The sequence below is a fragment of the Piliocolobus tephrosceles genome, chromosome 7 (genome assembly GCF_002776525.5).
Source record: "Piliocolobus tephrosceles isolate RC106 chromosome 7, ASM277652v3, whole genome shotgun sequence".
In the NCBI taxonomy this organism is placed as follows: Eukaryota; Metazoa; Chordata; class Mammalia; order Primates; family Cercopithecidae; genus Piliocolobus; species Piliocolobus tephrosceles.
In genome coordinates, this window is record NC_045440.1 from 71,190,144 (window position 1) to 71,216,265 (window position 26,122).

At 39.5% G+C, this 26,122-nt stretch overlaps 1 protein-coding gene across 12 annotated transcripts in view; it reads right to left on the reverse strand.

Annotated features, from left to right (window-relative positions):
* The window catches only part of NCOA2 (nuclear receptor coactivator 2), a 298,233-nt gene that overhangs the window by 81,283 nt on the left and 190,828 nt on the right, over window positions 1-26,122 (reverse strand). For 8 of the 12 annotated variants that reach the window (XM_023184078.3, XM_023184082.3, XM_023184079.3 and 5 more), the window contains 2 exons: window positions 24,414-24,518; window positions 21,651-21,823 (listed from right to left, as the gene is read on the reverse strand). In XM_023184078.3, the coding sequence (XP_023039846.1) occupies window positions 21,651-21,823; window positions 24,414-24,499 (259 nt within the window). In that variant the 5' untranslated portion in view covers window positions 24,500-24,518. Of the gene's footprint in view, window positions 1-21,650; window positions 21,824-24,413; window positions 24,519-25,553; window positions 25,674-26,122 lie in introns of those variants that run through there. The other 4 variants (XM_023184081.2, XM_023184071.2, XM_023184074.2 and 1 more) reach the window with 3 other exon arrangements.

Genomic DNA, 26,122 nt, shown 5'->3' on the forward strand with positions numbered 1-26,122 from the left:
ATAAAATTTTTTCAGTTATCAATGATAAAACTGATTTAACTCTCAGTGGAATAAAACATGAATACTTTACCAAAGGTACATTGTTTCTTTTTAAAAAATTAAAACAATGCTGGATTTTCTTTCTTTTCTTTTCTTTTATTTTTCTTTCTTTGCCAACAGTATTTGTCTTATGGATGGGAAATGCCTATTTATTTTTCCTCGGGACACACCCAGCCAAAGGAAAACGATGCATTAAATTTCACTTCATTTGGGGTGTCTCTACCAGAGCTAGCCAGGTTGAAGTGGCATTGCTAGGCTCTTAGGTGCCACTGACTTCACTGGATAGTGACAGGCCTTCTTGGTTCAGCAGATGCCATTTTCTCAAGGAAATCTCACAATTTCAGGGGATCCAAGCTGTTTACCCTTTGTGCTTCCACAACATGACCATAATATCATTTACTGTATCATATAAATTGTCTGATTTGATCTAGATCTCCTCAGAATTCCCTCGATTGTCCAGTCTCTGAGCCAGAAATAATGTTTTTCATCTGTGTATCTCCATCGACCATGCAACTGCTGACCATGTAGACACCACGTAGAGCCAAGTGACCCACACTCTGGAGAAAACAGTTTCCCTCAAGTAGGCTGAGCAGGCTGTACAGCATCAACTTCAAGCACATAGGACAAGGAATTTTACTCTCTAATTTTCATTTGTAATTTTGTTTTAGAGAAGTAGTTTATGTTTTCTTTTTAAAAAATACGTGATATTAGATGGTGGAAATGCAAAGACGAAAAAGACAAGCTCTGTCTTTTATAGGGCTTAGGGTGCACTGCCATGGTTAAGCCAAGTGCTGAAATGGGGTTAGTGGATTATCGTGATTAAAGTGTTAGGGATTTATGAACAAAAGAAAAATTAAAATTCGAAATTTGTGAATTCATAAGTATTAAAAAGGTTTTTCTTTATTTAGCTAGAAGACTCTGCTTGTTTGGAGAGTATAGGAAATAGCATTGATCTGGAAGCTGAATAAAGAAAGACTGTAATTATCTAAGATTTTCACTAAGAATGCTTTCATCAGAGAATGAACACAGCAAAGCTGATTACATAACTCAAAATAAACTTCCATCAACACACCGGAACAATACACACACCTCAGGATGCTAACAGGGCCTAATTAGTTCTCTAAAGTATAACAGCTCGAAAAAATTTTTGAAAAATAAAAATGTGAAGATTAATAATCTTTTACATTATCCTGTCAGGATAAATCTAATTGCCAAGGAAATTAGACTTACAAGTCTCAAAAATTCAGGTTAAGAACATACCCTATAGGAATAAAAATAAATTTGTTAATTTTCCAAAATTAAACCCAGTTAAGTGGTAGACTTGGAGAAAAACCTACATGCATGGAACTACAAAAGTATCTATACAAAGAGGAGTTATACTATCTGTCCTTTCTAAAGAAACTATGAGTCACTAAGTCAGGAATGGAATTAAAACTCATTGGTGTCTAGATCTTTGCTCTCATGTATCCGAATATGGATTGGGAGCTCAATTAAAAACCTTGATTTCCAAAAAAAGAGAGGGTTTAGTAGAGTACATGAAAGTATCTAAGGGGCTCTTCAGATGAATTATTATAATCAACTATTCATAAGAAGGAAAGTAAGGCCGGGCGTGGTGGCTCATGCCTGTAATCCCAGCACTTTGGGAGGCTGAGGCGGGTGGATCACATGACGAGGAGTTCGAGACCAGCCTGGCCAACATGGCAAAATGGTGTCTCTACTAAAAATACAAAAAAAATTTAGCTGGGCGTGGTAGTGGACGCCTGTAATCCCAGCTACTTGGGAGGGTGAGGCAGGATAATTACTTGAACCCAGGAGGCAGAGGTTGTAGTGAGTCGAGATCGTTTGGGTGATGGAGTGAGACTCTGTCTCCAAAAAAAAAAAGGGAAAGTAAAAGTTGGAAGAAGATGAACATTCAAATAACTACATTATAAATGAGAAAAATCAAGGGAATGGGAGTCTAAAAGTCAAGGATCATTCTGTGGAGGATACCTTTGGTAAGGGAGCTAAAAGCGGTGGACATAACAGCAAGAAAACTAATTGAGAAGCTGGTAGGTACATGACTTCCACATAAGAATATCTGATACTGCAGGTCTTTACAAACACTGACACCAGGTCCATACACTTTCATCTTCATCATGAATGACTTCTTCCACTCTCACTTCAGGGGTCATTTCAAAAAAAAGTTAAATTGCTCATCATTTGTGTACTTTAAAAAAAATATGAAAATAGTCTGTGTCCCATAGGCAAGGAATAGGCAAAGAGTATATTCTTACAATTCTGAGTGACTACTATAATGAATAGTCAGAAATCAAAGATGAAAGTTCTATCACTTTGAAGCCACTAAAGTAGTAACAAAAACTCAAATGTCCATCTGGTTAGCCAGGTAATATGCATTCCCTTCAGTACTGAAATAATGCCAGTCAAAAGAGAGACAGGGTGGATTTCTATCCACCCCTCAAGCTGCACACATGGCCTCACCCACATTTCCTAGCCCCCCACTTAGAATATTCTCTGCCATAGGGAGCTCCTAGAAAATGAGACTGAGTTTTCCCCTGAATAGATGAACCTTACATTAATTCTTCATGTAATGTAAGACCCATCATTTACCTATACAGCAGCCTTTGTCTCTAAGAAAAGGAAGAAGAGAGAGGGAGGGAGAGGGAGAAAGAGACATACACAAGTGGGTTATGTTTTTATAGAAGTGAGAGGGACCCATGAGAATCTCCTGTGAGATTAAAAGAGATAAACTGAGGGGTTTCTAAAGACTGAAAAGGCCAGGGACAGTGACTCATGCCTGTAATCCCAGCACTTTGGGAGGCCGAGGTAGGTGGATCACCTGAGCTTAGGAGTTTGAGACCAGCCTGGCCAACACCGCGAAACCCCATCTCTACTAAAAATACAAAAATTAGCTGGGCATGGTGGAGGGCGCCTGTAATCCCAGCTACTTGGGAGGCTGAGGCAGGAGAACCACTTGAACCTGGGAGGCAGAGGCTGCAGTGAGCTGATATCGCGCCACTGCACTCCAGCCTGGGTGAGAGAGAGAGAATCTGTCTCAAAAAACAAAAATAAAAACAAAAAATAAAGACTGAAGACAACATGGAGAGTTGAAACCAAGCTTTTCTTATATTTCAAAGAATACACTTCCAATTGTATCTGTATCTGGAATACTATTTAGTAGTTTTTAAGATTTGCAGAAAGTTTGTGACTTTTCCCTTATTTTACTTTGTTATTAGCAATAACAATCCTTAGTCCCCAAAGAGTTGAGCATTTGCTTCAGGGACAACTGTACATCAAAATCTGAATTTTGTGCTACAGTGGACCAGAGGAAGGGGGAAAAAAAAAAGAAATAAAGTGATGGCTAGAGGAAGACAGCAGAATGGGAAGCAAGTGATTTATGAAGTAAAAGAAGGAACTTTGCCAGAGTCTTAGAAGAGTTACTCTGCTAGCCTGAGCCCTTGGTAGCTCCTGGCTTCCAGGCTGTGCATGCGCCTGTGACTGGACAACCCCACCACCCACGGCCTGCCCCTCTGCTCCTAAGAGTCTTGGCTGGTATTTCATGGCAGTGGAGGCCTGGAAGGGGAGGAGCCAGAACACTACCAGGGCAGAAAGGAAGGAAGAGGCAACCACACTCCAGGCTTCTCTGGAAATCCAGATCTTCCCAAGAAATACATGGATGTGTTGATCAATTAGCCTCTATAGTGTCCCTCCTTGTAATAAACATTGGGTCAGTGGTTCCCACCTTTTGGGGTACGAGGACTCTTTTAAACATCAATAAAAATGGAGACCTGACCAGGCGCAGTGGCTCACGCCTGTAATCCCAACACTTTGGGAGGCCAAGGCAGGCGGATCACGAGGTCAGGAGTTCAAGATCAGCCTGACCAAGATGGTGAAAACTCGTCATTACTAAAAAATATGAAAATTAGCTGGGCATGGTGGCGCATGCCTGTAATCCCAGTTAGGAGGCTGAGGCAGGAGAATTGCTTGAACCCGGGAGGCAGAGGTTGCAGTGAGCCGAGACTGCACCACTGCACTCCAGCCTGGGCGACAGAGCGAGACTCCGTCTCAAAAAAAAACACAAAAAAACAAAAAAAAAAAACAAAACAAAAACGAACAAACAAAAAAACAAAAGGAAAAAAAGAAAACGGAGACCCATAGGACAATATCATACTTGAAAATGATATATAACAGGAAGAACAGGTTACAATAAATTTAGGAATGCTTCTAAAAGAACTATCTTATTTATCACTACATCATCAAAGCGATATGCACCACACAGATTAAGAACTTCTCTAGTTAGATGCAATATTGATTAACAATAGGCCTTATGGAGTTGGTCCAATAGTCTAATCACCAAAATTTGCATTGGTTTGATAGAAAATCAAACCAATGATTTTCTGAACAATTAACTTACAGTTAAATCTCAGAAAAAGAAAAAGTTTAAAGGTTAAAATGTCTCCTTCTTTCTTAAGAAAGCATGGAAGAAAAAAAAGACTCCCAAATGCAATCACACAAGATATATACTTCCATATTATCTAAGAGACAAAAATATGTAACAACTTCTGATCTTTGACAATTCAGCTATCTAACAATATTCCAAATAAAATGTACTATGTGTAATTTTTTTCCCTGACATAAAGGATCCACAAATTGAAGATGGTCTATCAGAAGAAAAAAGCTTTTAAGAAGTTGAGTTTAATCATGTCAATCCCAAAAGAGCTTGCTTCCTTTCCTTTTCTGTTTCCTCCCATCCGATATAACAAAATAAATACACCACTTGGAATCTTACAGAATGGTGGTGTGCACATGCTTATCTAATGTAGACAGGCTTAAATAAGGGATCACCAATGCTCTGAGAACCACTTCGGGCCTAAAGAAATAGAGGATACAGGCTCTCCAAAATGGCCTGAGAATTCTGTAATGTTCGCTATCTGGTGTTAACTGGCAGTGGAAAGGCATCTCAGTGATGAACGTATGGGAAGCAGCACCACGCTGATATTGGAATTATTTTACTCTTCTTCCACAGACAAAATTTCTTATTTCCAAAAAAGACAGCTCCAACAGGACTCTAAATCTATTACAGCTATCAAGGTTCTAACACTGGAAGAGCAGAATCCAAGTCCGTTTTAAATGAACGACTTTTCTCTGCTGTGTATTTTTTCTATGTGACTATATTGAATTGGGGTTTTCTTTTGTACAAAATAACAGAAATGAGAAACAGAGGCAAAGATACAATTTCATATCTAAAATTTTAAGTGTAAATATTTGAAATCTAATAAATTCATTTTCTAGATGGAAGTTCAGATTTTACATTCTTTTCCAGAACGCAAGTTAAAACACACTCCATATTGTCTTGTATATAGCTAAGCACTCTTGGCCCTCAGATTCCATTCCTTCATTTTTGATCAATGATGCAATGAATGGTCACAGTCGTCACAGTGACTATCAGCAAAGTCTGTTTTGCTCCCAACATACTTCCCGAAATGGGAGAGAACACCTTAACAAGGCCAGTGTTGTTTACTAGAGGTTACATAGCACAAGATGGACAGATCTTATGATGGATAATAGAACATTCACTCTGACAGAAAAATTCCTCATCTGCTCACATAGGGGCACAAAATGAATGTTCTAAAGCCTGGTATCCAATTTTCTGGCTAAATACCAAGAAGTCTTTTTTGGTCTAGAGAGCAACTTTCTATTTTTCTGGACTCTTTTATCATCTTTTTTTTTTTTTTGCCTGACAGGAAAACCTGACCTGCCTTCAAAGTGTGCATCATCTTTTGAAATAGGGATCTGAAAAAAATATTCTTCCTAGTAAACTCGGTGTCTCTACCTGTTTAAAGTAACAGCTGATACCATGCTTACCCAATTGACTCCTAACAACCTTCTTCCAAATAGCAGACAAAGCCAAGAGTAAACAGCTGGGTAACAGGTTTAATTGTCTTTCCACTTCACTGGGAGACAGTGGCTTTGGAGCTAGGTAGAGATCTAGACTTCGATGCTAGTCCTACCACTTATTAGCTGTGTGACTCTAGGGAAGTTTAGAGTCTAGACCCAAACCTAGGTTCTTCTGTAAAATGGAGATAATAACTCAACTTACCCTACAGGGGGTGTTGCAAGGCTGAAATGAGATGAGGTATGAAAGAGCAGTACCTGGCACCAAGTAAGTACTCTGTATGTGTGAGTTCTCATTTCACTGTGGTAGCTGACCCTTTTGCTTTTGACAGAGTATATGTGACAGACTTTGCTAGTACATAAGGATAGATCTGCATTTTGTAGGGCCCGAAGCTTAATTAGAGGGAGAGGTGTCTCTTTAAAAATACAAAATTGAGTATAAAAGTGAGTATTTACATAGAATGAGAAAAGAGCTGCAAACACTAGAGTGCTGAAGAAGATTCAAACCTCTTCTTCTGAGAATTCTGTAGATAATAATCTGAAATGCTTCTGAAGAAGTGCTTCCTAATTGAAACGTGGCGTCCTATCAGCTCCTGGCGCATATAGGAGCCCATACAAGTAAGGGGTCCTGAGGCTTAAGCTTTGTCAGCCTAGAGGGAATTCTGCCTCTGAAAGTGTACAATATAGATTTTTCACTTACTTATTTTAATTTTATGTCATTCACCTGGCTTTTGGCTTGTAATATTAATTACATCTTACGTTCTATATCTTTGCAAGCAGATTGTTAGACCAAAGTTCCTGATATTTACAAGTCCCTTAAATATAAATGGTTATATAGGAATCACTGTTTCATCTGACGATCCCCGGTGGCTACAGAAATCCCATGTTCCATTTCATCCTGCTACACTGCTTACAACCTTCTTCCCAATAGCTGCTTCACCACATTCCTTTCAGTGGAAAGAGACCAATTCATTCCCACCCCAAACACCTTGTGGTCACATCCTGTTGTGTTCCACACCACGCCAAACTACAGCCACCTGTGAGATGAGTGGCCCAGAAGGAACAGCATTATAGGGAACATCACTCATTGAACCCTATATTTAATGTTCCTTTTAAGACAACAGAAAACCATGAGTGCTCTGAATATAGAGCAGCAGTATTCAGACAGTGTTTATGGCCATGAGAAATTCTTGCATCTGGAGGAGGAATAATAATAATAACCTTTCCTGGCCAGGCGCGGTGGCTCATGCCTGTAATCTCAGCACTTTGGGAGGCTGAGGCGGGCAGATCACGAGGTCAGGAGTTCTAGACCAGCCTGGCCAACATGGTGAAACCCCATCTCTACTAAAGATACAAAAATTAGCCAGGCATAGTGGTGCCCATCTGTAATCCCAGCTCCTTGGGAGGCTGAGGCATGAGAATCACTTGAACCTGGGAGGCGGAGGTTGCAATGAGCTGAGATCACAACATTGCACTCCAGCCTGGGCAACAGGGCTAGACTGCCTCAAAAATAAAAAAATAATAATAAAAAAATAACCTTTCCTTTTTTCTCTTCACCTTCAATGGATATACATCAGCGATGAAAGCCTGCTTAGAAATGCTGAGATGTGCAGAACATACAGGACCCTGGGTTAGAGACAGTTATGACCTAAAGGTGCTATTTGCTATAGTGCTTCCTTAGCCTATAATGCCTCAGATGCCTTGACTACAGCCTCCATTAACATTTAAGGTATTTAATGAAACCACATCTAACTCAAATTATCAAAATCTCTTTTCTGAACAATATGTGTTAAAACTACCTCTAAAACATTATCTCTAAAGACACAGCAATAACTATTACAAATCTTTATTTTTATTTTGAATGTGTTGCTTTTGGAATTTCTCTGTGGAACAACATTTTCTGTCTTAATAAACAAAGGCAAAGTTGAAGACATGACAACCATTCTCAGGTAGGTAATGGAATGCAGAGGTAGAAAGATCACAGGCTGCACAATAACCAGACTGCGCTTTAGGTTCTAGTTTGTCACTGACTAGTTTTAAGACCTCAACCTAAATACTGTTTTTGTGTGTAAGTTTCCTTATCTATGAAACATAGGCAATAATTCCAATCCTGAAGCAGTCTCACAGACATATCCTATGGACAGAGTGTAGAAAGCAGTAGGCGTCTACATGGGATGAGGAGGTAGCTGAAAACAGTATGTACGAATGTATTTACATGACATTCTCTTAACACTGCTAAAGAAAAAAGTATAGTTAAGTAGCCCTGGATACAAGGAATTTTGGTTCTTAGTATCAGACTTTATTTAAACATTACCCATATGGTGAACTTCAATATATTCTTGGAGATCAAAAAACATTTTACTTCCTACCTTCTCTTATCCCACTTTCCTTAATATCACTATATATCTACATCAACCTATCCATCAATCAATCAATCATAGTACTTACTAATTTGCTATAATTACTTCTTCTTTTTCTTAGATCCAGGTATCAGCTTTATTACCCACTAAATGCAGGCACAGGCCAAACTGGACCCCCACAGGCCTCCCTCAAGGGTGGGTTCCTAAGTCAGGGAGGGTGAGGGACATATGCTGAGGAGGAGCTATTCCAAAAAAGCTTTATCGATTTCTTTGTTGTCTGTACAGCCTGAGAGCCCCATGACGAAAGGGCCAGTGCTTTATAGCTCTTTATATTCCTGATGGCTAGCACAGCATTTGAACATAGAAGATATCTGGCAAATGTGTCCTGAATGTAAATATGAATTAATAAGAAATCACCATGTTTAAGTATAATTATGGCATGTTCCCTGGTCATTTCCAGACCATATCATTGGAATTTATTTTAAACTGACACAGTAGTTAATGAAAGTCCTTAAATGTGTTTTTGTTCATTATTCTATTCATACCTTCTTAAAGCAGCTGAAGAAAACCTTGGATTTCTTGTTGCTTTCCCATTTTCTCTGAAAGCTTTTTTTTTTTTTTTTTTTTAAAGACAAGGCCTTGCTCTGTCACCCAGGCTAGAGTGCAGTGGCTCAAGTGATCCTCCCAGCTCAGCCTCTTGAGTAGCTAGGACTACAGGCACAAACCACCATGTCCAGCTAATTTTTAACATTTTTTGTAGGGACAGGATCTCACTATGTTGCCCAGGCTGGTCTCAAACTCCTGGCCTCAAGTGATCCTCCTGCCTTGGCCTTCCAAAGTGTTGGAATAATAGGTGTAAGTCATGGCACCTGGCTTTTTGTTCATTTCGTATGAATGCTTATTAAGTATCTCTTATGTACAAGACAGGTAAAAGGGTATAAAAATTATTAAGATAAGGTTCCTCCACAAAAGAGCTGTCATGGTAACAGGGAGTTTTTTGTGTTTTGTTGTTGTTGTTTTCAGTTTAAACTATACTACAAGCCAAAATGATGTATATATTTGATCTAAAAGTGGCACACAAGCTGTGCAGTTATAAGTTAAAGAGTAATTAAAGCTGGAGGTCTGCCTAGAAGCACAATGGCTTGAAAGATAAGAGCAGGAGAAAGCCCCGAAAGTACACTGGGACCAGCCAGCAAGGGGCCTTGAAAACCATGGGAAGGCATTTTCCTTCATCCTGCAGGCAGGGAGACTCACTGGAAGCTCAGGAGTTACACAGCCAATATATTTTTAGAAAGTTAATGGTGATAGCAGTGGGGATGGATTATAGAAGGTAAAGAAGCAGAGATGAGTTAAGGTGAGAAAAGATGTCTTAAATTAGAGTGCTGAAAATAAACATGGGAAAAAGGGTTATATATCACAGAATATGGTGAGGAACTGACAGAACTGACTTAACTGGCTGAGTGTGGGGAAGGAAGAGGTAAAAGAGAAGGTGGCTGGAACTGAGGTTTCTAGTCTTGGTAAGGACAAAACAGGCGATCAGCGCATGCTGGTTACACACACTGAGACAGGGCACAGGAAAAAGGATGAGGCAGTCTTTTCAGAAGGCAGAGGAGAAAATGGGTTTGGTTTGAGATATTATCAATTTAAGGCACCTGTGGAACACCCCATGGATGTCTAACGGTAGCTGGCAATCTGGACGGACAGTGAAACTGTAAGCTGGGAGCTCTGGGGAGGGACTCACCGAGTATCTGTGCAATGAAAGATGAGGGAAAGGTCAAGGGCAGAGATTTACCTTGACAATCAGCACAGATATAAGCAATAGTTAAAATTCATTAAAGAGGGAATTTTATTTGGGAACAAAGAATGGCCAAAGTTTAGATGACGAAGAAAAGCCAGTGAGTGAAGATGAATGTGGTACAGCTCAAAAGTAGAAAGGGGTGAGGCGCAGTGGCTCATGCCTGTAATTCCAGCACTCTGGGAAGCTGAGGTGGGAGGATCACCTGAGGTGTCATGCAAGATGAAGTTCTAGAGATCCATTGTACAACAACATGCATATAGTTAACAATACTGTAATTTACACCTAAAAATTGGTAAGAGAGTCAATTTATTTTATGTGTTTATTTACTGCCCCACCCACAAATTCACCAACCAAAAAAGTCTCCTTGGAAGGACCAATGAAAACAGTTGCAACGGCTGGGCGCCATAGCTCATGCCTATAATCCCAGCACTTTGGGAGGCTGAGGTGGGCAGATCACGAGGTCAAGAGATCAAGCGGTGGCTCACACCTGTAATCCCAGCATTTTGGGAGGCCAAGGTGGGTGGATCACGAGGTCAAAAGATCGAGACCATTCTGGCTAACACGGTGAAACCCTGTCTCTACTAAAAATACAAAAATTAGCTGGGCATGATGGCACGCGCCTGTAGTCCCAGCTAATCAGGAGGCTGACGCAGAAGAATCACTTGAACCTGGGAGGCGGAGGTTGTAGTGAGCAAAGACTGCACCACTGCACTCCAGCCTGGCGACAGACCAAGTCTCTGTCTCAAAAAAACAAAAAAAAGAAAAGAAAAGGAAAAAGAAAATAGTTGCCTGTGTAATTTATTACTGTATAATCCATATCAGTTTGAAAATACTTAAGTCTGAAGTCCATGAAAATAGTCATAGTTCCCTCTCCCTTCTTCTACCAGTACAACAGATTTAAAAAATAGGACCGTTCTTATTGATTTCTTAAAAAAAAAAAACAAACCCAAAACAAACACCCATGAAAAATGTACTTTACTATAATCCCAGCTACTCAAGTAGCTGAGGTGGGAGGATCACTTGAACTCAGAAGTCTGAATCAAACTCAGGTAACACTGCAAGACCTCATCTAAAAAAAAAAAGAAATAAGAGAGAAAGAAACAGAAAAACATACTTTAAACCTAAGCTAACCAGTGAATGACAATAATAAACAGTGGTATTTGTGCGCTTATATCATTTTTGTTTATTTCTATGTTTAAACTCTTCTCCCTACCACAGCACAAATATTTAATTCATTTCTCAAAAATTGGCATCATTCTTCAAACTAAAAGAATGAATTAAATGTAAACATCAGCTCACAGAAATTTAAATGTACCTGGCAAATTCTTACATATGAGTTATTCCAAAACCAATATATCTAATATCTGCACAGCACTAACACAAAATGTGAATTTGCTTTCTATATTACATATTCTAGTCTAAAACAATATGTCTATTTAAAACATTAGAGAAAATATTCCATGGTAATTAAAGTTCCTAATAAAACATTATAAAATACTTGTTTTCATAGGATTCCTTTTTTTTTTTTTTAAGACGAGGTCTCACTCTATCTCCCACGTGTGCAGTGGTGCAATCTTGGCTCACCACAACCTCTGCTTCCCGGGTTCAAGCGATTCTCCTGCCTCAGCCTCCTGAGTAGCTGGAATTACAGGCGTGTGCCACCACACCTGGCTAATTTTTGTATTTTTAGAAGAGAGGGGGTTTCACCATGTTGGCCAGGATGGTCTCGAACTCCTGACCTCAAGTGATCCGCCCGCCTCGGCCTCCAAAAGTGCTGGGATTACAGGCATGAGCCACCATGCCTGGCGAATAGGACTTCAAAATATATTTTAGTCGACAAGCTGTAAGGATTCTTCATCCTTACAAAAACAAACAGGGCTCCAGCTACACTTATCAGAATCTAAGAGAGTTAAAAGTTCACCCATTGTTTTATGAAGATGTTAATGTACTTTCAGGAGGCAAACAAAAATATTGTAAATAATATTTGTCACAAGAGAGGTTGTAATCTGTAATCCTTGTGCAAGAACGGGGGAATGCATTCACTCAATTACTAGAATACAAATATTATATTCTTAAATTTAGGGCAGTATTTTCTCCTGATATAAAACCATTACATAAGGCTGAATAAACACCAGGAATCAGAAAAATCCAACAAATATTTATTTTAAATAAACTAAGAACAAACATCGTACTCAAAACCACTGCAGGTGGCTGGGTGCCGTGGCTCACGCCTATAATCCCAGCACTTTGGGAGGCCAAGGTAGGCAGATCACCTGAGCTCAGGAGTTCGAGACCAGCCTGGGCAACATGGGGAAACCCCGTCTCTACTAAAAATACAAAAAGTAGCCAGGTGTGGTGGTGCATGCCTGTAGTGGTGCACGCCTATAATCCCAGCTACTCAGGAGGCTGAGGCACAAGAATTGCTTGAACCTGGGAGGCAGAGGTTGCAGTGAGCAGAGATTGCACCATTGCACTCCAGCCTGGAAGAGAGAGTGAGACCTTGTCTCAAAAAAAGAACTGCTGCAGGTCCAAGAGTTAGGTAGACAATACAACCTCTGCCATCAAGAAATCTGTCATTCAATGGGTGAAGAAAAAGTGAAGTACCTAAAACACTAAACAAACACTAAACAGAGTAAGAGCAGACAGTACAAGAAATGTGAAAGGAGATGAATTCATATTTGTTTGGAGATTAGAAAGTGTTTTGTGAAAAAAGCAGTGTTTGAGATGGGCCTTGAAGAACAGCAGGAATGTAATGGGAATAGACAGAAACAGGAAAAGCAGTATTTTGGATAGGGAGGAAAGAATACGAATAATGACACAAAAGCAAAAAAGCACAAGTATGTGTCAGCAATAAGAAATAGTGTAGGGTAATGGGCTTTGGGTACATATACTGATGAAATGAGCCACAAGAATATAGTAGTAGGCCAAACTGGTCAGACATGGGGTCTTGGTGAAGCCCCCTGCCACTGGACCCTCTATTATCATTCACCCAGATTCCCTGTCACGATCCACTACAAATGCAGAACAGCTGTGATACTACATTCTGATGGCCTATTAAAGATTAGCAGATGTCAACCAGCTGAGAGGGAAAAAGAAAAGAGGCATTCCCAGACAGAAGACCCAGGAGGAAACCGTAATGTGAGAGTCTCAGCCAGTGTATGTCATGGGGAGGAGATGCAAGTGCAAGGAGGTTGCGGGTTGGAGCAAGGGAGAATATGGCAGGACTGGAGACAAATCATAGAAGAACTAGTCTTCTATGGTAAGGGTTCTTCTTTTGGACTGTCATAGACTCCGCTAGCAGTCACTGAAGTCAGGACGAATGATCAACCTGGCTCCCTCAAGGAGGATCTTAAGGAGTACCTTTAGCAGATTCTTGTGGAGGAATGGCCCAGTATTACCCCGCTGGGCACAATGGCAGATACAATTTCTATGCCCCAGCAATCAAAGTGGTAGGAGCAGGTAGCATACTGATTCACCTCCCCCACCCTTTGACAAGTACAGGGGAGGGCTGAGCAGCCAGGAAACATGTGGGCACTCTTCACTAAAGCTGGGATGGGAGTAGGACAGAAGGTAAGGACTAGCAGCTAGTGGGCTCAGCCCAAGGGCTCTTATCTACAAATGTGCCCACAGTGTCACAATATGACTCTGCATTAAGTCATTAGTGACAATGTCATAATGAACTATAAACTAAGATATTACATTTAAGAATTTCTCTTAGTGTTTGAACTTGCACATGGGTACTTTCGAGTGTACTTTCCATCTTCTTCTGTCTCTGTCCAGCGCTCTGTCATTCTGAGTCTCTCTCACTGTCTTTCACCTCTGTCATTCCCCCTCTTCATTTCCTCCTGCTCCCTCTAAGTCTATTTAAATTATAAAACTAAATGAAAGCTTATTTATAAAACAACATTTATTCCTTCTTATAGATGAATGAGAAATTTTATAGTTTTCTAGCATGTTTTAACTTCATTTTTTCTTGTTGTTTTATTAGTTATGCACCTCTCCCCCTCTAGATTTAGAATTAAAAAAATCCAAATATCTCCCATTTCAAGTATAGAGTATCTCTAGAGTCTAGATATAATGGTAGATGACTTCAAGCTAACTCTGCTGAAGATAGTTAGAGGTCTCTCATTTAATGTTACTTTCTCCAAATTCCAATATTGCTTACTGTACAGGGCTTACTACTCTCCTATCTAGCTCTGACCTGCCCTTTACAGCCTCAAATCCAACCAAGTGCTTCCATATATCTTATTCTACAGTCTGACCGGGCATACCCCGCAAGTCACTGAGCACTCAGGCTCCTCTGTTTTCTGTGTGGAGTGCCTCTCCTCATGCCAGCCCCTACTTTTTTACCTATTAAAATCTTACTTTTACAGCAAGACCGAGTTCAAGTTTATTGTCCTCCTAAAAGCCTGCGCCAGCTTCTTTAATAATCACATTCCTTTCCATTGTCCCCTACAGTTCCATAGCTAGTTGTCTGACAGCTGATTTTCCCCCGAATGAGTGAAAGCTCCAAGAAAAAGAATCATGTACTTACTGACTGCTGGATTTCCCCTGGCAAATAACCATATGCCTTATATATAGTATATACTCAATAAAAAATTTATTGAATGAATATTTACTCTTGGATGAAAGCAATACATACCGTATTGATGTATGATTAGGGTCATACATCAATGACAGAATTAATTTCTTTTCATATGAGTACAAGGTGATCAAGAAAACAAGGGATGTCTACTTTCTATTAGAGTGTGATAGCCAGCTTGGGTCTTGAAGTAAGAACTCACATCATAAATCCTAAAGCATTAGAACACATTCAATTATTTAAATCCTCTTTATCTGAAAGCTGTTAAACAAAAAACTTCCATGTACTTAAGAAATAAAATAAGGGGATCCTAGGAGGAAATGAGAATAGAAATTCCATCCCTGTTCACTAATTTTAAGGATTTCATTAACAATATAAGCCACATGAAAATGTGCGAAAACGAATTATATGTAGTTCAGTGGAAAAATAGTTTATCTTCATTAAAAATTGCAGTATCAGTGGGGTGCGGTGGTTCACACCTGTAATCCCAGCACTCTGGGAGGCCAAGGCAGGTAGATCACCTTAGGTTAGGAGTTTGAAACCAGCCTGACCAACATGGTGAAACCCTGTTTCTACTAAAAATACAAAAATTAGCCAGGCATGGTGGTGGGCACTGTAATCCCAGTTACTTGGGGGGCCGAAGCGGAAGAATTGCTTGAACCCGGGAGGTGAAGGTTGCAGTGAACTGAGATGGCACCCTCCAGCCTAGGTGACAGAGCCTGACTCCGCTTCAAAACAAAACAAAACGAAACAAAAAAAACAAGAAGAAGAAGAAAAGAAAAGTAATTGAAAATGAATAGTGCTACTTCAGTGAATGCATCAACGATAAAAAGTGAAACAGCCAGGTGTGGTGACTCATGCCTATAATCACAGCACTTTGGGAGGCCAAGTGGGAGGATCTCTTGAGCTTAGGAGTTTGAGACCAGGCTGGGCCACACAGTGAGACCCCATCTCTTAAAATAAAATAAAAATAAGAAAGTGAAATAGCCTTTTTGCTGATATGGACGAAGTTTCAGTGGTGTGGACAAAGTTTCAGTGATCTGGACAGAAGATCAAGCCAGCCACAAGATTCCCTTAAATGAGAGCCTAATCCAGAGCAAGGCCGTGACTCTTTTCAATTTTATAAGATGCAGAAGAAAAGAAAAGTTTAAAGCTAGCAAAGGCGAGTTCATATGGTTTAAGGAAAAAATCTTTCTCCATAACATAAAAATATAAGGTGAAGCAGCATGTGCTGATGGAGAAGCTGTAGCAAGTTATCCAGAAGATCTGGCTAAGATCATTAATGAAGGTGGTTACACCAAGCAATAGATTTTCAATGTAGACAAAAAAACCTTCTATTGGAAGAAGCAGCCATCTAGGACTTTCATAGTTAAGAGGAGAGAAGTCAATGCCTCACTTCAAAGCTTGAAAGGACAAACTGACTCTTCTGTTAAGGGGCTGGTGCAGCTGGTGACTTTAAATTGAAGTAAATGTTCACTTCCCATTCTGAAAATCCTAGGGTTCTTCGTAAGAATGATGCTAAATCTACTCTGCCTGTGCTCTAAAATAACAAAGCCTGAATGTCAGCATATTTGTTTATAGTATGGTTTACTGACTACTTTAAGCCCATTGTTGAGACATACTGCTCAGAAAAAGATTCCTTTCAAAATACTACTGCTCACTGGCAATGGACCCAGTTGCCCAAGAGCTGTGATGAGGACGTACAAGGCCAAAAATGTTTGTTTTCATGCCTGCTAACACAGTATCTATGCTGTAGCCATGTTTCAAGGTGTACTGCCACAGACAGTGGTTCTTCTGATGTATCTGGGCAAAGTACAAAGAAAAACATTCTGGAAAGGAATCACCATTCTAGATGCCATGAAGAACATTCACGATTCATGGGAGGAGGTCAAAATATCAACATGAACAGGAATTTAGAAGAAGGTGATTCCAACCCTCATGGATGATTTGAAGGGATTCCTGACTTCAGTGGAGGAAGTAACTCTAGATGCAGTGGAAATAACAAGAGAACTGGAATTAGAAGTGAAGCCCGAGATGTGACTGAATTGCTGCAATCTCATGATGAAACTTGAACAAACGAGGAGTTGCTTTTTGTGGATAAGCAAAGAAAATGGTTTCTTGAGATGGAATCAACTCCTGGTAAAGATGCTGTGAACACTGTTGAAATGACAACAAAGGATTTAGAATATTCCATAAACTTAGTTGATAAGGCAGGAACAGGGTTTGAGAGGACTGATTCCAATTCTGAAAGTTCTACTGAGGGTATAATGCCATCAAACAGCATTGCATGGTACAGACAAATCTTTCATGAAAGTAAGAGTCCATCAGTGTGGCAAATTTCATTGTTATCTTATTTTAAAAAATCGTTATAGCCACCCTAGCCTTTAGCAACTCCCACCCTGATCAGTCAGCAGCCATCAACATTGAGGCAAGACCCTCCTACTGGCAAGAGATTAGAACTTGTTGATGAGGCTCATATGCTTGTTAGCACTTTTTTTTTTTTTTTTTTTTGAGACGGAGTCTCGCTCTGTCACCCAGGCTGGAGTGCTGTGGCCGGATCTCAGCTCACTGCAAGTTCCGCCTCCCGGGTTCACGCCATTCTCCTGCCTCAGCTTCCTGGGTAGCTGGACTACAGGCGCCTGCCACCTCGCCCGGCTAGTTTTTTGTAGTTTTTAGTAGAGACGGGGTTTCACCGTGTTAGCCAGGATGGTCTCGATCTCCTGACCTCGTGATCTGCCCGTCTCGGCCTCCCAAAGTGCTGGGATTACAGGCTTGAGCCACCGCGCCCGGCCTTGTTAGCACTTTTCAGCATTAAGGTATTTTTAAATTAAGATATATTACTTTTTTAAAGAAGTAATAGCGTTGTGCACTTGAAAGACTACAGTATAGTGAAGTATAACCTTTATACACCCTGGGAAACCAAAAAATTCAAAACTTGCTTTATTTTATATTCGCTTTATGGTGCGGGTCTGGAACTGAACCGGTGGTATCTCTGAGGTATGCCTGTGCTTACTATTTTTCTGTGGAATAGAAGCAATATTAGCCTCCCAGTTAGGAAAAATGGTTATTTGCTATCTGTTTCCATGACTCCTGTTTCTAAGTTATAGAAGACAGAAGTTCTAAACGTTTATGACCATCATACCAAATATAAAGAAATATCCTAGTTTAGTATCAGAAAGCTGCAATGACGGTGCAGGTTCCAGACCCAGACTGCCCTATTCCTTCGCTTAATGGCTGTGTGACTTTGCCAGGCTACTTAACCACTGTGTCTCAGGTTCCACTCCTGCCAAGGGGGAAAACAATGCACCTATTCCATGGTTTGTTTTGAGCACTAAATAGGTTATCAAATCTGAGCACTTTAAAAACTGCCTGACACACAGTAAGAACTATTTAGTCTTAGTATTAAAAATTCTCCAAGATTATTTAGCCAACAGAAGATCTAACTTAATTACTAAGTAATTAACTTAGCTAATAACTAAGGATTATGAATGTGGGCCAAAAAAACCCCACCAACATGTATGGAATTTTCTATTTGATGGCAGTCACACTATTAGCATCAAACTCTTGTGTGTACTTGCTCTGTTTCTACAAAGTCCATTCCACACTTAATGCTCTTGGAGGGCTAGCATTTATGAAACATGGGTCTCATAAAGCGCCACGTACAACAGAATGCTTATTAATTTAACTAGCTGGTAATTTCCCCTCCAAATTTCCATCCTTTAGGCCATTTAAAAATCTTTTTCTTCTCTCCCTTTATTTATAAAGCACATAAAAGTTGGGAGTAACTGACAAGAGCACAGACTTGAGGGAAAGAGCCCTCCATGCCTGGCTGACAGACACGCCATAGCTTCTGACACTGGAGCAGGGTTCCATAAAGATGAGCCCAGCTTTCCTCAGTGTGTATTCTTTAGTACGGCCCCTCATGCAACCCAGTTTAACTTCTCTGGGATAAATACGCAGGTTTATTGCATGTGTCTACAGGCCCGTTCTCCTGAGCTCCCAAATGCATTTTATTCATGCTGACAACTATGACTGAAATACAAATTAAGTCTGGATAATGGTGTAAAGATGGTAGTTGGATTTTATTTATGCTGACTGGTCAGGGGATCAGTTGGGGTTGGGGAAGACACAAGAGTTAAGAGAGAAAGGCTTTGGCCTGACTTACGTGTTATTCTTACTGGCTGCCAGATGCTGAGAAAATTCAAACTGGTCCAAATAGAGCTGCTGATGGAGTGGTACGCACGGGCTGCACAGATTTTCTGGCACCAGAAAAATTTTTTTACTTCCTACAGATAGGCTGGGCACAGTGGCTCACCCCTGTAATCCCAGCACTTTGGGAGGCCGAGGCAGGCGGATCATGAGGTCAGGAGTTCGAGACCAGCCTGGCCAACATGGTGAAACCCCATCTCTACTAAAAATACAAAAATTAGCCGGGCATGGTGGTACATGCCTGTAATCCCACCTACTCGGGAGGCTGAGGCAGGAGAATTGCTTGAACCCAGGAGGTGGAGGTTGCAGTAAGCTGAGATCGTGCCACTGCATTCCAGCCTGGGCAACAGAGTGAGACTCCATCTCAAAAAAAAAGAAAAGAAAAGAAAAAACGGCACCTTTCTGCTTAAGTAGGAATGAAAATTAACTACTGAATGTTTACTATGACAGGTGTTTACTGAATTTACATGGCTCATAATATCTTCTACAGCTATGTGACCTAGGTGTTGTTAGCACTAAACTCTGTATGAGGCAACTGAGTCTCAGAGATAAGATAATTTGCCCAGGTTCAAAAAGCTCCTAAATGGACCAGGATTCATACCTAGCTCCTGTCTGATTCAATTCTGCTCTTTTTAAAAAACAAATTATTAGACAAAGACTATTTGGAAAATATCAGAGTAGTTGAGAACTTAAAAGTACATTTATGCTTTTCATTTTTTCATTCGGTATTTAAGTTTTGCTTCCCTTTACAGAACACGCTGCTTTTCAAATTAGCAGGAACATTCTTAGAAGAATAAGACGTGACAGGGTGTTTATTGCTGCTTCTTGGGTGGTTGTGGTATGCAGCCTTATGATTAAAACTACGGTTAAGGTATGGCGCAGTCCCAGCGTGACACCTCTGAACGTGTTTTATGGTTTGAAGGGGGAATTACCAAGGTTTTGCAAACTTTAAAAACTTGTGCAAGACCTTCATTGTGGTTTATATATATAATTGTTTTGAAATGTGGAAGTACTACCTAAACATGCAGTGTTCTCAAAACTGAATCATTCATAATCCTTAGAAACCTAAAACAAAAAGCTTAATGATTTCTTTACTATAATGATACCAGCAACTAGAAACACAGCAACTTCAAGGCACTGGTTAATAACTTTAACCAATTATTTCTCCTAAGAGTTCTAGGAATATTATTTTATCCCTTTGCAGAAACCAAAATATGAAGATACAAAATTGAGGTTTAAACTGAGTTTTTGATAGCTAGTGAACCCCAAAGGGAAAAGAAAGATGAGTGATGAAGGGGACTGAAATGGGCACTGGTCTACTGGATGTTAAATGTCATGGAGAAATCAGGAAATAAAGACTGATTTGCAGAGAGGGCTGGTGTTAGAAACTGTTGTGGATGCTATATGTATATTTTTATGTTTTTAGAAGACAGAACTATACTTTTAAAACTGTTTTATACAGAATTTAGCTCAACAATATATGTATGAAAATGGAAAACGCTAAGATAATATGCTAATAGGTAGCTAGCATTTTGTGACAGGTAAGAGCAGTTAGTTTCAGACTCATGTATTATAAAGACAAAGACATATTATTTTAACAAAATATGTCTTTTTTGAATATTATATAAAAGGCAGATTTAAAAAATTTGAACTCTAAGAGGATGCACTCAAAAACAGATTACAGGTCAGGCGCAGTGGCTCACGCCTGTAATCCCAGCCCTTTGGGAGGCCAAGGCAGGAGGGTTGCTTGAGGTCAGGAGTTCGAGGCCAGCCTGGTAAACATGGTGAAACCCTGTTTTTACTAAAAATACTAAAAAATTAGCAGGGCATGGTGGCAGGCACCTGTAATCCCAGCTACTCGGGAGGCTGAGGCAGGAGAATCGCTTGAACCCAGGAAGCAGAGGTTGCAGTGAGTTGAGGATCACACCACTGCACTCTAGCCTGGGCGACAGAGTGAGACTCTATCTCAAAAAAACAAAAAAACACCAGATTACAAAAGATAATAATCTCCCCAGGCCTGAAGGAAAGCAGTATGCAGATACTTGAAGAGCATATATTGGCCCTGGGCACCAAGATATTGTTCATACATGCCGAATAAAGATTTATTTTTGGTAACACAAAGTCAAATGTGTTCTTAAAAACATTATTTTCTTAATATTTTTCTGTAGGCAAAAATATCAAAGAAAAGAATCATAAAATGATCTCAGAAAAAAAGAAAACCATAGGAAGAGAACTGTCACGTTCTGTGTTTCGAATTCACAGATGGATTTCTTACTGGAGGTTAGAGCCTTTCAAATCTCTTGTCATTCAGGATATGAAATTCTAATCTAGTGGTGTGGCCAGTTGAGGCTCAGACTAATCAAATATGCTGACTAGCTGAAACAGGAGGTGCTTGACTTCCTTACTTCTGGTTTACATCTCAAACTGGCTCCTACTTGCAACTTTTGACGGTCACTTGCTGTGTATGCCTTGAAAATGCCACGGTGTGGGGTGAAGAATTGTGGGCACCTAATTGAGTTTACTAGATGAAAAGTTCCATCACCCTGACTCACCTCAGTCTCCTCTGTCTTTAGGGAATGGCTGAATTTTATACAAAGCCTATTTATAAACCACTGCAAGTGATACTTGCATTCATCTTACACTGTGACATCATTTCCTCATCAATAATTTAAGCATAAGAAATGGATTAAAGGGACTCTGAAGGGACTTCTCACACAGGGAAAAACAGAAACCAATTCAACTCTTCAAAATACTAATTCAGTCCTCTTACCTTGTTCTTTGATCTGACGAATTTGCTTCACAGTTTCTTTTAAGATTGCACATTTGTCAGGTTTGAAGTTAAAGTTGTCTATATCATTAAAATTTGCAAAAATCAGCTCTGCAAGTTCTTCTATATATTTATTTTCCTGTTCACGATTACGTTTTTCAGTGTTCCTTTTGGGGCTTAAAAGAAGAAACACATTTTTTATGATATATTTGAAAAAGAGCTATTGTGAAAAAAATGAATGTGTTAAACAAGTTTAATACACAGATAGCAAACAAAAGTTACCTATATCAACACAGAAATACCTTGGGGGGGAAAACACAATTTTCCAAAAGTGTTTTTCATGTTTAAAAAAAAAAAAAATCAACCTAAGCCCAGTTTGTAATGAAACTATCTGTTCAATGTGTTTGGCATCTCCCACTGGACTGTCCGCTTCACAGTGACCAGGACTGTGCTCACCACTGTGCTTAGTGCAGTACTTGAAACAAGTGGGCATCAAATTAATTGACAAATAAAAAAAGGTAAAGGAGGTTATATTTTAAATTTTATTTAAGATTAGTAAAAGGAGCGAAGTTAATCCAGTTATAATAGGAATAAATTTCAATAATTTTTGGTAAAACATAAAAAATAAAACCAGATATTTATAATTTTATAGACTTCTTCAGAATGTTAGTAAGCAACCCAAACAGCCTTTTTAGGTAATGCAAAAAGTCACAACACAGCTAGAAACAAAAGCGAAACTGACCCAGGAAATATGTTAACTGTCCAAGCTGAATGACATGCAAAATATAAACAAACAGTCCAATTTCAACTAAAGTTTAAAAAGTTAATGGAATGGAAAAATATCGAAAGAGGTAAAATCTTCTCATTAGAATGTGACAAAATAGTAAACTCAAAAGTTCCTTTTCAAAATAACAGCATACAATTATTTTCTCAAGCGCAAAGGGGGGCCCATTAAATGACATTCAAACAGTACAATAAGGAAGAAAAGCAGGTTGCTTAATGTAGCAGCTTTCTGTATTTTTATATATAATTATTTGTATATAATATTAATTTAAAAATTTCTGGATTCACAACAGACTTTCATATATTCGTCTCTAAATATGTTTGATTTTCATGAAGTAATACATAATATAATACAATGTCTCTATTTTATAGTGTTTACACAATTTGTTCAAGATCACCCCACAAATTACTGGCAGAGTAATTCAGAATTTGTGTTTTTTACTAAGTCTCATTTTTACCCGTAGCTTCCGTTCTTACAGCACAAGGGAAAGAGTGGCTGGAATGCTTAGAATAGCCCAGTTCCCATTCTGGCCCCCTCCACTCATGCCCTCCCGCCCTCACACAAGGTAAGAAATAAATGACAAATAGGTGAGAAAGGGGAGTTGTGTTCAAAAGACCCCTCAGCGCCCCAGAGGGAGGGCTCAGAGACCCGCCACTACAGCCCACAGCTGGAACAGTTCCCATTTTCTCCCACTGCCTCCCCAGGTAGGGTCCTGACTATTAAAGGCAATCTGACAGACAGAAGTTTGTGGTTTACCAGGAAGTACTAGGGAACCTAGAGGAGCTGGGGGCTGGGATGTGGAGAGTGGAGATTTAATGGGCTTGATGTTTTGCTTGGCAACTAGAAGGGGAAAAGGGAATATAAAATATTGGTGGTTTGCCCTTTCTCCTGCTCTGCCTCTCTTGATGACTTTTCCTAGCCCTCTTCCCTACTATTTCATGTCTGATGTTTTTATTGTCCATTAGGTAGGTGTTGTTTTTATTTAATTCTTAAAATTATTTACATGATTTAAAACATCGAAAAAGTGAAAAGTCTCTCTTCTACTTTTGATGAGAATTATTTGCCTAGTTCTCATCCACTGAAACAGGTAGCAACAATTACTGTTTCTTGATTATCCTAAAACAATAGATTCTTTTTTTCTTCCTTGTTTATACTAATGGTAGTATTCCATAAACATTTTCTAAACCTTGCTTTTCATCTGTAACAATATTCTTAAGAGATTTTTTTTTCATATTAACCCATAAAGAGCGTCCTCATCTTTATCCCAGCAGCATTGTCTTCCAGGTTCTAGATGTACCACACTGTTTAACAGACATTTAGGTTTTTCTGAATCTTTTGCAATTTGAGTAACCTCATATACACATCATTTTGTATGTATGAAAGTATGTAATAGGAAAGTTCCTAAAAGTGGAATGGCTAGTTCAAACAGGATATGCATTTATAATTTTGATACTGCCAAACTACCCTACATGGGCGTTATAGCAATTCACACTTCCACCCATAATACATGAGATGAAATCTGCTTTAAAATCGTTTGTTTTATTCACTAAAGAGTCACATTCTTTGTTCTCAACTCAAAAGTACATGAGTTTAACATTTTATGTCATTAAAAATAAAACAACAAAAAATAAAACCCATTATAAAATTAACAGCACATCTTTTTACTATAGGATCTTCTTGTTAAAATGCTGTGTAATCTAACAGAAAAGGTGTGAAAAATTCAGAATTATTAAATAAATTGACTCTAAGAGTCAAAAGATATCAGAAGTTTACAGCTTTCCTCTTTTTGTAAAGAATACAATCTGTAACTGATTTGCATATTCAAAATGTAAGTAAGCATATATTCAAAGATTTAACTGTTAAAGAGAAAAACCAACACAATATTTGAATCAGGAGTAAAATAAATGCTAAAATAACAAAGAAGCACTCCTGTGGCTTTAATAGACAATACTGATGATTCCTTTTCTCAGCAAGAATCTAACCTGGGTCCAAGTTGGTCAGGACATTCCTTGCGCTTTCTTGTCTCTGCCCTGGAGGGGTCAGAGGTATTTTCTCCCATCCCACTCATCTTGAACACATATCAGCAACTAAAACAGAAAACAGAGAAGAGGAAGAGAAAAATGAAGAGAGCTGATGATGAAGTGTCTGATTATTTTACCAACAATAAAAGAACTTCAACTCCAATCGGAAATTTGACACCAGTAATTAACACATTGTTTTATGTGCATGTATAATTTCTAATATACAAGCTGTCTCTTTTAAAAAATCTTTTAAGATTAAGCAAATGTAAAGGTTAACATTTAAGAAACAAACAAGCCTACCTCATTGGGCCCAAACTCTTTAAACAGGAGTTGTATTTCAACAGCACTATGAACTACAATCTACCAGCTCTGGGTTTGGGCTGCCAGCCTCCAGTTTCAAGAGTGATCTTGCACCATGTGGAAACTACAGGTGTTGTAAGGGGCTCCTCCCAGTCTCTGTTTTGGATTAGCCAATGTGAAGTCTGTGCTGCAATAGCTCACCCATGACAGACAGCCCAGGGAAGAGCCAATGCCAGGACACGAAGGTTTTCAAATTTAACTAGGTAGATCTGACACCCCTGTAGCCCCGAGTTCCTGCACAAGGCCTCTTAATCAATGCCCCCTAGTGGGGGATCTTCCTGGCCCCTCGAGAAGCTCCTGTGCCCGGCTCTCCTGCAGTAGCTGCCTGGTTGCTCCTCCCTCGGTGCCCTCTCTCCGTGGCAGCTCGCCTCCCTGCACACAGCATGGTTGCTTCTCTCTCACATCCTGCCGCCTCCAAACTTTCCTTCCCTCAGTTGGTTCTGGCTGGTATCGCCAAAGATCTTAAGATATGCCCCGAAAGTCAGGTGAACTTTACTGACCCCAAGTGGGAAGGGCCATGATCAGCTCCTGCTTGCTGAATTCCTCTTGGTAAGAAAATTAAAAAACATATAAGAAAATCAGTGTGCTCGTCATCACTAACACAATCAAAATACTATTTAGGTAAGCAAGAACAAGCCAGTGACAGAGGTTTAAGTACTAAAAGAGCTGAACAAAGAGACTTACAAAGACTGTGAGGAAACCATAAAAGACTGCTACTCAAGGTGTTCAATAACTGCTTACCAAAAGAAAATAAAATGCAGCAGGACAAGTTGAAATCTGCATTTAAAGTCTTTCCTAGAGCTCCTATTCTATGCTACTTCCCCTTCCTTCTGGCTCCCAGACTTCTAAATCGCCTTTGCCCTCCTTTACTTTTTGTAGTGGCTTCTTTTCTTTTCTGGAGAGAAAAAAAAAAAAAAAAAAATCAAAGGGAAGGCCAAGTGCACTAGAAGACAGAGAACTTAAGGAAGATGACAGAGGACAATCAAGAGTAAGGACAAAGAGCAAGGAGGGCTAAGGAACATAATGCATACCAGTCAAACTGCTAGGCCGCTTCTTCCCTGTAATCTGGGGTGCCCAGTCTCAGCTGTACTACGCTAATTTCTTCTGGCCACTTCTGATACAATAGCGCAGTGGAGTTAGTTTTTTTTTTTTTAAAGAGTCATACGTAAGCAGAATGAAGAAATATTGTATCCGTTTAGGGAGGCTGCACCAATGGTACACATTTGATTTAAGAGGTAACACAGAAGAGAATAATTCTCAAAGCTGACACCCAGGCTTCTTGCTGGTTGGAGCAATGCAACCAAGTCCCT